The 10,031-nt window shown below is 42.8% G+C and overlaps 3 protein-coding genes across 3 annotated transcripts; 1 reads left to right on the top strand and 2 right to left on the bottom strand.

The window, feature by feature from the left end:
* Nucleotides 1–1,855: 1,855 nt before the first annotated feature.
* Nucleotides 1,856–3,179, top strand: F5J12DRAFT_903773 (GTP-binding protein; the record flags this gene model as incomplete). Its single annotated transcript, XM_051748449.1, has 6 exons — nucleotides 1,856–1,953; nucleotides 2,140–2,272; nucleotides 2,414–2,583; nucleotides 2,646–2,728; nucleotides 2,786–3,007; nucleotides 3,037–3,179. The coding sequence occupies 6 exons, from the start codon at nucleotides 1,856–1,858 to the stop codon at nucleotides 3,177–3,179; spliced, it is 849 nt and encodes a 282-aa protein (XP_051603931.1).
* A 3,534-nt stretch (nucleotides 3,180–6,713) lies between these two features.
* F5J12DRAFT_400550 (uncharacterized protein) lies at nucleotides 6,714–7,491 on the bottom strand. Its single transcript, XM_051739240.1, has 3 exons — nucleotides 7,461–7,491; nucleotides 6,972–7,385; nucleotides 6,714–6,739 (listed from the first exon to the last, which is right to left on the bottom strand). Exon 2 carries the CDS (start codon nucleotides 7,287–7,289, stop codon nucleotides 7,050–7,052), a length of 240 nt encoding a protein of 79 aa, XP_051603930.1. The 5' UTR covers nucleotides 7,290–7,385; nucleotides 7,461–7,491; the 3' UTR covers nucleotides 6,714–6,739; nucleotides 6,972–7,049.
* Nucleotides 7,492–9,239, bottom strand: F5J12DRAFT_400549 (uncharacterized protein). The gene is made up of 9 exons (XM_051739239.1): nucleotides 8,963–9,239; nucleotides 8,876–8,908; nucleotides 8,650–8,822; nucleotides 8,519–8,601; nucleotides 8,266–8,469; nucleotides 8,076–8,214; nucleotides 7,927–8,030; nucleotides 7,625–7,709; nucleotides 7,492–7,545 (listed from the first exon to the last, which is right to left on the bottom strand). Exons 1-8 carry the CDS (start codon nucleotides 9,101–9,103, stop codon nucleotides 7,699–7,701), a joined length of 888 nt encoding a protein of 295 aa, XP_051603929.1. The 5' UTR covers nucleotides 9,104–9,239; the 3' UTR covers nucleotides 7,492–7,545; nucleotides 7,625–7,698.
* Between the last annotated feature and the right edge of the window lie 792 nt (nucleotides 9,240–10,031).

Genomic DNA, 10,031 nt, shown 5'->3' with positions numbered 1-10,031 from the left:
GAAGATACCTTCTCTCCAGTGGCTCGCTTTGAAACAGTTCGCATTCTACTCGCATTTGCTGCCCAAAGAAATTGGGACACAGAAGCCCTGGATGTTAAAACTGCCTTTCTATATGGCAACCTTGATGAAGAAATTTATATGGAGCAACCAGAAGGTTTCAAAGTTTCGGGTCAAGAACACAAGGTTTATCGGTTGCTTAAAGCCTTGTATGGCTTAAAGCAAGCTGCACTGGCATGGAATAAAGCCCTTCATCAATCTTTACTCGCTATGGGCTATATTCGATCCAAAGTGGATGCTGGGATTTATATCCATATATCCAAAGCTGGAATCGTCATCTTTCTCATCTATGTCGACGATGGACTCTTTCTAGGATCGGACAAACGTCTTCTTAAAGCCAAGAAAGAACAATTTATGAAGAAATGGGAATCCAGAGATCTTGGTGAAGTCAAGGAATATCTTGGCATTCAAATTCACCGAGATAGATCGAAGAAAGAAATTTATCTCGATCAAATACCTTATGTCAAAAAGGTTATTAAAAGGTTTAACATGGAGACTGCTCGAAATGTTCACACTCCATTACCCTCTGGATATCAACCGGAAAAAGCACCATCAGATTACCAAGCCACATCCTCTCTTCAGTCACAGTACCAATCAATCATAGGGTCATTACTCTATATGGCTCTCGGTACTCGTCCTGATATCACCTATGCGGTTATTCGCATGTCACAATATATGGCAAATCCTACCGAAGATCATCGAAATAAAGCCTTGCATATAGTTCGCTATATTGCATCTACTCCAAAATTGGCTTTATACTATTCGGGAAATGAATCTCGAATCTATGGTTTTGCAGACTCTGATTGGGCTTCAAATAAAGACACTCGTCATTCGACTACCGGTTATGCCATGTATCTTGGCAATTCCCTTATATCTTGGCGATCTCGAAAACAGAAGACTATCGCACTCTCTTCCACTGAAGCTGAGTATATGGCTTTATGTGACTCTGCCAGACAAATCAAATGGCTCTCAATGCTATTTGATGAACTTAACTTGAAGACCGAGAAAACTATTCTCTACTGCGATAATATGGGAGCTTGCTTCATTGCAGAGAATCCTGTATCGGATGGTCGTTCAAAGCATATTGACATCCAATGGCACTTCGTTCGCAAATGTGTTCAAGATAATTTGTTCAGTATTGAATACGTTCAAACTGACAAACAAAAAGCAGATGGTCTTACAAAATCATTAACTTGGCAGAAGTTCGAAACTAATTGCTCGTCAATGGGTCTTGTGACCTTACCATTTTAGAGCGAGGGGGAGTGTTGGAAATATCCGTAATAGTTCCGACGTCTAGATTGATCCAGACTTACACGTGTATCAACACGTTGTTCATCACATGACAATCCTTAGCAATCAGCTCCACAATGATGTCATGGTGACATCATATTATACGTCATATTCCATGACCTTCTGCACTATTCCTTACTATACTGAGTAGTAGTTTCCTTTTACGCTACTGGTCCGTGCGTACCTACTCATGTATATAAACTTGGGGATTTCTTCCTCAATCCCCATCGAATTCTACATTTGTTCTTCACTTGTCTATTCGACAACTGAGCCCCTCAACGCTTAACAAAGCTTTTCATCAAACGCTACTACCGTTCTGAATAAAGGCAAGTGTTCTTGCCATTGCTCTTCGTTCTTTCCGTTCCTCTGCGCAATAGGGTGGTTGTTCCACAAACTGTTATCATTCCCACTGAAGTTGCTCAAACAGGTGTGCCCTATTGGTTAGGGGAAAAAGTTGCATTCCTGTACTGACCAGTGTCATGTAACTTGTTCTTGTTCTGTGCAGGCAATGCAGATGATCATGTTCCTGCACCAGTTGTTACTGATACTGCTATTTCTCCACCTACTGGAGCCACCTGTCCAAGTTCTTCTGCACCCTCTACGAGAGTCTCTATTCCTGGGCTAATGGACATTACCACTTGTGCATATTTTCCCCAAGGTGATGAGGATGATGCCCCTTTATCAAGTGAAGGAATACCCAAGGGCATGTGTTTTACCTGTGATGATAGGCAAAGTCTAATATCAGTGACCAGTGACAGCTCCTACTTACTGCCTAAATCCCACCCAAGCTAGGGAGCATGTCAATCACATTGATCGTTTTTGTATCTTTGTCATGGGCAGAGCAAATGCAGGTAAAACAACTATCTTGCAGAGGCTCTGCAACTCTATGGATCAACCAGAAATTTTTGATGGCAATGGAAGGAAGGTATGTGAAATGTGCTATAATTCTTCATGCCTGTTCAAAGTACTTGGATATGTTCAGGTTGATGCTGGTGCATTTCAAGGTTCATTGAGGGTAAGATTATGCCCTAGGGTTGCATGTAACTTGTAATTGATGTGTATTCAGCATGGGGACCACAGGATTGAGTATGAACTGGCATTCAAGAGTGATCCTCACTATGTGTTTCATGATTCCTGTGGTTTTGAAGCTGGCAGTGAGGAGCAGTTCAACATGAAGAAATTTGTGATAGATCATGCCAACATGCCCAAGCTGGAGAAATGGATTCATGCTATCTGGTAAGAATGCCATGATTGATGTGCTAAGTGGAGTGGAGTGTTCCTTATGAATGATGATTTAGGTTTTGCATTCTATTGAGTGAGGGCCACAGGATGATCACTATAGCTGAGAGGAATTTTTTTGATGAATGTGACACAGGCCATGGTATGTCTATACCATGTTGTGATATGCACATGGGTGTGGGATTGAGGGTTTACATAGTGCCAGTAATAGTGTTGTTGATGAAGGCAGGCACTTTGGAGGTTGAGGCAATTCAGGAGATGGAGGAGCAACAATTGGGGGTGAATGAAGAGATTGCTGCTATAGAACAAAGGATGTTGGATGAGAATCTGGTAAAGGTCAAGAGGTGGTTGAATGAGTTGAGGTTCCCACCCCATGACTTTCTGCCATTGAGAGGGAAGTGCTCTACCATAGCCATGATATGTGGCAGACCTAGTCAAAGGGCACTGCAGGGATGCAACAAGAAGGTGCAGATTGTATTGACCTACTGAAATGTACAGTGAATGCTCTGAAAGAAGAAAGCTTGCAAATGCTTCTGATATCAACACAGCAGTCCAGCATAGCACTATGTATTGAATTTGCCATAAAGAGTTAAGCATAACAATTGCAGCTGTGACATGTATTGACAATATGAAGAGGATTGAAGATGTACATGAAGTGGGGATTGGATCATCATGAGCCAACAAAAGTGGCAGCTGTTCCAGTAAGTCAGTTTCCATATGTATGCATTAGGAGTTGCATGGTTGGAGATGATTGTATGCTGACTGCCATCTGTTGGGGTGGTGATAGTATGTTAGTGGAATCATGAGTGGTAGTGGGTGCAGGCTGATGATGTTTGCTCTCACCCATGTGAACAAGAGAAGTGAAAAGCCTACCAGTCATTACAGTACTGTACAGGGTTTTACAGTGACTTCCAAAATTGATTCAATGTTTGCACATTTTGGGTTGTTTGTTGAATTGATCAGGAACAAAGACAAATAAGACCAAAGTGTAAGTTGATGACATAAACCACTTGCACAGGGCTATCCATCAAAAAAAAGATTATGTAATTTGAATTAGTATCCATGGCAATATACTTGATTTAAATCACCATGTCATTGAATCAATTTTGTAACTATGTATTGGATCCATCAGAATCCAACCAATATCACATAAAACAATTTCAAAAATCATCAAAGATGGTTGCTATGGTTATTGTACCTTAGCAACCATTTCAGTTCAAGCTATTTAACCACTGTCTATGTTGTCAATGCTTCCTAACTATACTATGCACCCCATCTCCTCTGCTCAGAAGGCAAACATCATTTCTCTGGCCTGTAATGGTCATTCTACTTGCACTATTGCCTCCAGGCTGGGTATCAGCCAGTCTACAGTCTCCAGGGTGCTCAAGAACCTTCTTCTGGATGTCCTGCTAAGCTTTCATCCACCTCTCAACATGCTATTATTACACAAATCACCACAGGCAAGGCCACCAATGCTGTTGAGATTACAAAGAACATCAATTCCATAATCTCCAATCCAGTCTCCTCACAAACAGTCAGAAGGGTCCTCAGAAAACATTCATTCAAGGCTGTAACAAAGAAAAAAAACCACTCCTTTCTATAACTCACAGGAAGAAGTGATTAGCCTTTGCTCTGAAATACAAAGAATGGACTGTGGAGGACTGGAGAAGGGTTATCTGGTCAGACAAGACCAAAATCAATAGGATTGGGTCAGATGGGAAGGTTTGGGTGTGGAAACAGGCAGGAGAGGGGCTTATTGAGAGAGAGATACAGGGAACAGTCAAGCATGGAGGAGGAAACATTATGGTATGGGGATGTATGGGCTGGGAAGGTGTTGGCCACCTTGCAGAGATTGAGGGGAGGATGGATGCCAACCAATATGTGGACATTTTGGAGAGCCAGTTGCTTCCTAGCTTGGGAGATTCTGGAATTCCTTTGAAGGATGTTATCTTTCAACAGGACAATGACCCAAAACATACCTCCAAAAAGGCCAAGAAGTGGTTGGAGGACAACAATATCAATGCTCCAGACTGGCCTCCACAGTCTCCAGATATGAACCCCATTGAACACCTCTGGAATCACATCAAACAGGAGCTCAACAAGTATTCAACACAGCCAAAGGGAGTTTGGGAGGTTTGGGAGAGAGTGGCAGTGGTGTGGATTAATGTAGATCCAGGAGTGTGTCAGAATTTAATTGAAAGTATGCCTAGAAGGGTCCAAGCAGTGATAAAAGCCAAGGGAGGTCATACAAAGTATTAAAATTATCAGTTTCTATATCTCTGATACACACTTCCAAAATTGATTCAATGACATGGCAATTTAAATTGTATATACCTTTATGGATACTAATTCAAACTGTATAATTCTTTTTTTTTGATGGATAGTCCTGTGCAAATGGCTTATGTCATCAACTTACACTTTGGTCTTATTTGTCTTTGTTCTTGATAAATTCAACAAACAACCCAAAATATGCAAACATTGAATCAATTTTGGAAGTCACTGTATACTCTACAGGGGGCAGTGAGGCAGTAGAGTACTTGGAATTGGAATCAATATATGGGGACTGATAAGTTTTCAAGTGAAATCTTTTCAACAGAGGAATGAAGGGTTGGAGAACATACAGAGGACAAGAAAGAAAGATAGAAAGGGAAACAACCCCTCCAGGGTAGCATTGATACTACAGAACTCAAACCACAGAGGTAGGGAGGCATCAGTTTAGGCCTCAGCCCACAAGGTGCATGTGCTGTGTTGTACCTAGGCATGCAGCACTAGAAAGAGTATCATCCCCTGAGTAGATCTCACCACATGACCCCTAGAAACCTGGTCCACAGAGACTGCTGATGGGTCCAAACCAAGTCTATCAAACATGTGAAGTAGAGGTGCACCTCAGAGCCAGAGGATGGGCAGAGTAAGCACAGAGTGGATGGAACAGGCAGCAGAGTGGTGGGTGGAGTGATGGGGAATGTGGCATGAGTGCATGGTTGTGACATATGCTGATTATCCAGCTAATCTTATGCATGCAGCCTCTGATGTGAGAAGGTTGATGAGTTGGTCTCCAAACACTTGACAACTTCAAAAGCTATGACCCTACCACATGAATATCTTGCAGAGTGATTTAAGGCCCTTGGGTTGAGTGCACTTGATGGTGGAAGCCTGAAGCTGCATTTGTTGAGATGTCACAAGCAATGAGCATGACTGCAGCAAATACAAATGTACACTTCATAAAAGCTGTATATAACCATGGTCATGGCCATGGGTACTTACAGGTAGGGGTATTCACCACTGTTTCAGAACATTTCTGTAGTTGCATACACTCCATATTTTTACATCACAACAATGTATACAAGTAAACATAATGTTCCAAACTTCAATCATTCACATCAGTGGAGAAATGGCAGATATGAAATTTGTGTGTGACAAGTACCAACACCACACTGATGCCAGGCATTTTGCAGTGGAGATTGAATATTGAGCATGCCTGGCAAATTGATGATAAGTAATAGTCCCATATCCAGACATGCTACTCTTTCTATTGACCATCTACAGACTTTATTGGCCTTCTGACTCCATCAACAGCTTGTTTGCTGAAAACATATCAGATGAACAACTCCATACATAGTGACAATATCCACTTACACATGCGATGCTCAATGATGATTTTGATAATAGCATCACATAAATCATGCATATCACCATCATGGTCATGAAAAGCTGCCTTGACAGCTTTTGAAATGGCAGTCTGTATATTGGAGCTGTTGTATTCCTCCACACCCAATGACAAAACCTCCTGCCAAAGATGCTGCCCATGCTGCATTAAAAAGTAAGAATGCTCAGCAACAAGCAAGCATCCTAGAACAGTGAGTATATCCTGTGTGGACAATGGGAAACACTTACCAATGGCATGTTCAGCCATTGATTGAGGAGTTGGGAACTTCCCCAACAAAGTGACATCTTTGGGCAGAGCTGGCATTTGGACAGCACCATTGACTTCAAATTTTGACTGTTATTCTATATGTTTGCCTTAGACAAAGAGGGGTAGCAAGTCAATGCTTACAAGCTAAGAATTGTAACAGCACACATGTAACAAATATGGTCAAAGCATAGATGGATGAGACATGTAGCCAGTTATAGCTGCTGTCAGGCTGCACACCTCCTGCCAAAAAAGAGGTCAAACCAAGGGCACCACACAATCATGATCAGTCTATGTGCTCAAACAACCATGCAACCACTCACATTCTACCATACAGGGTGGTTTGGAGAATGAATAAAATTTAGCAAAAACCAGGGGCAACATGGCAGAACCACCTACCAGCTACAGGTCAAGTGGAACCCAAAGTATGGAAGCCAAGGGAATCAAAAAAGATCTGATATTGGACTAAATTCACACACATTCTGCCATACCATCACCATGAACGGTGCAAGGTTTCTCACTGAGCAGACATCCAGCTAAACATACCACAAAATCACTCACAAGCTGTCATGCAACCCACATCAAGTGTGCAAGTGAGGTCATTGAGGTATCCAGATAAACATGCCATGAAATCACTCACTTCCTGACATGCCACCAACATCAAGAGTGTAAAGTGAGGCCATTGAGCAGACATCCAGAAAAATGTGCCATGAAACCACTCACCTTCTGTCATGCCACCAACACCCAGAGTGCAAGTGAGGTCATTGAGCAGACATCCAGCCAAACATGCCATGAAATCACTCACCTGCTGTCATGCCACCAACATAAAGGGTACAAGTGAGCCATTGAGAAGACATCCAATTAAACATACCATGAAATCACCCACCTCCTGCCATCCCACCACCATCAAGTGTGCAAGTGAGGTCATTAGACATCCAGCCAAACATGTCATGAAACCACTTACCTCCTGTCTTGCCACCAACATCAGGAGTGCAAGTGAGGTCATTGAGCAGACATTGAGCTAAACATGCTATGAAATCACTCACAAGCTATCATATCACCACCATCAAGAGTGCAAGTGAGGCCATTGAGCAGACATCCAGATAAGCATGCCATGAAATCACTCACTTGCTGTCATGCCACCAACATCAAGTGTGCAAGTGAGGCCACTGAGCAGGCATCCAGCCAAACATGCCATGAAATCACTTACCCCCTGTCATTCCACCCACATCAAGAGTGCAAGTGAGGCCATTGAGCAGACATCCAGTTAACCATGACATGAAATCACTCACATACTGCCATGTCACCAATATCAGAAGTCATCAAATCCAGCATGAGCATGCCATTAATTACTCACCCCCTGTTAATACATGCAAGGGAACACAAAATGGGAACATCATTGACTCCATATGTTAGAAGAACTTGGTCACTTACATCACAATTTGGAAACCATTTCAGCAAATCACATTCCAACTCTTTTGCATCCACCTGCACTCTTCCCATGAAACCTAGCTCCATTCTGTTTCTCAATGTCCTTTAGTAGATCAGTATCTGTGCCAAAATACACTTGCTCACTTACTTGTGCACAGCATACTGAACACATAGTGTAATACTTGACTGCTGTGTTGATATAAGTAACCTTTGTAAATCTTCCTCATTCAACACATTTGCTGTCCAATGCATCAAAGTGCTGCAGTCTGCACTCTGTTGATCCATCTCTGCCACCAGGATTTTCTAGTAGCACTGTCTCTGAATGATGAAATACCCACTTTGAAGTGACAAATATCCTTTAGGTGGAGACTTGCACTTGCCAAGCTCATGCTTTATGTGTGCAAGCCACTTCTCCAACAATTCCCTTTCCTTTTCTGCAATCCTTCCCTGTGCTCCTCCTATCTCCCAACCCTCATCTTCAAGTTCTTCAATTGCATCCAGATTCAAGGTATCCACCTTTGTCAACAACACTATCACAGGAACTAGACAGATCCTTAGTTACATGACAATCAGCCAAGCAGAGGAATTCACCATGTCCTGTATCACACTCATTGAAGAATTTCTGCTCAGCAGCAGTTACTGTCCTGCAGCTCTCAGTCATGGGGATGCAAAACCTACATTCTATTGCCTTAGCCTGTAGTTACTCACAATGTATTCCTTACCAGATGACATGGATTCGTTCATTCACCCTCGGTGTGGCTGCACGGTCAACCACGAAGTCCTTCATCTGTTCAAACTCTTCTGCAGCCCCTGCTTCGAATCCACAGGAATCATGGAACACAAAGCCTGGGTTGCTCCGAAAAATGAGTTCATGCTCGATCCTATGGTAGCCACGCTGGGAACACTCAACATTCAAATGAACTTCCACGAGCCAACACAGCATCTTACCGCCAAAGTGCCTTGCACAATAGTACCATCAATCTGAAAATTGTTAGATACATGTTACAGTATTCTACCGACCCTATAGGATTATACCTTGTTTCCCTTGCTATCGAAGACCTCTGGCTTATCTGTAGAGTCGCACACTCTTTGGATGATGGTGGTTTTTCCGGCATTCGCTCTGCCCATGACCAGGATTCGAAAACGCTCAATGTTTTTCATGTATTCTTGAGCCATCTCAGAATTGAGACGGTAAGCAGGTCTAGAAGATGTAGTTGCTGTGACTCGGCATTAGACAATTTAGATTTCATGAAGAGCAACAATATTACCGTGCGGAGGAACTTCAATCTGAGAGAGAACTGGACTCGCCACATCGCCGACAAGATCACTAGCTTCTGTGTCCCCATATGAAGTACGTCATATTCCGTATGCTAGAACAATATCGTACCTGCAGCTGTAGCTTCGGTGGCTGTAGGAGTTAAATCATTTGAATCGCTCTGGCAGGCACGATGCGAATCACTGCCGAGAGACTTGAACCACTTCTTGATACGACCAGGAGCCATGTAAACGTAAGATACGACTCTGCGTACTTCACAACGCAGAACTTAAAGCGTGCGGAGGATCAGCGTGAAGCCCGTGGTCGTGATATCGACTCACAGCAAGTCGATCGATCTAAAGGCGCGTACTTCCTACACTGACTCATGCGCTTATGTAATCAAGTGAAGCTTGACAACGTTAACTTCCACAACAACAGCTTCAATTCCTTCTCAAGGCAAATATAAAAATCTCTGAGCATTTCCGCTATGCTCCATGATCCAATATCCAAAAGACTCTAACAAGGGTACGTTTGTTGTTTCTTCCTGTTCACGAGATCTCAAAAATCCTATTTCTTATGCCTCTCTCTGTGAAACAGATGAAGCAGCCTACGGATGGCATATCCATTTGCACCACCATCTACTTTGATGGATTTACTTCCTTCATCGATCCTGAACCGATTTTGGTAGCGCTATGACAGAGAACGGGTGAGTCTTGTTTGCCTTGTGTTTGCTCCCTAGCGTTGTTGACGGTTTCTTTTTTCCTCTTTGGCGTCGAAAGCGAAACGTATACTGTCAAAGCCAAAGGACGCGTTCCGGAAGATGTAGAAGCAGAGCCCGTGGGTCGCTGT

The sequence above is a fragment of the Pisolithus orientalis genome, assembly GCF_024613125.1.
Source record: "Pisolithus orientalis strain OTSU chromosome Unknown F5J12scaffold_4, whole genome shotgun sequence".
NCBI lineage: Eukaryota > Fungi > Basidiomycota > Agaricomycetes > Boletales > Pisolithaceae > Pisolithus > Pisolithus orientalis.
Note: the sequence above shows the minus strand (reverse complement) of the source record. Positions and strands in the feature narration are given on the sequence as shown.

Coding starts and splice junctions, on each gene's coding strand:
- F5J12DRAFT_400550 (XM_051739240.1), bottom strand. CDS start 7,289: ATGGCATGTTTGGCTGGATGTCTGCTCAATGACCTCACTTGCACTCTG.
- F5J12DRAFT_400549 (XM_051739239.1), bottom strand. CDS start 9,103: ATGGCTCAAGAATACATGAAAAACATTGAGCGTTTTCGAATCCTGGTC. Junction 8,823..8,875: donor TTGTGCAAGGCACTTTGGCG/GTAAGATGCTGT, acceptor GAGTGTTCCCAG/CGTGGCTACCATAGGATCGA. Junction 8,031..8,075: donor GTTCAGTATGCTGTGCACAA/GTAAGTGAGCAA, acceptor GATCTACTAAAG/GACATTGAGAAACAGAATGG.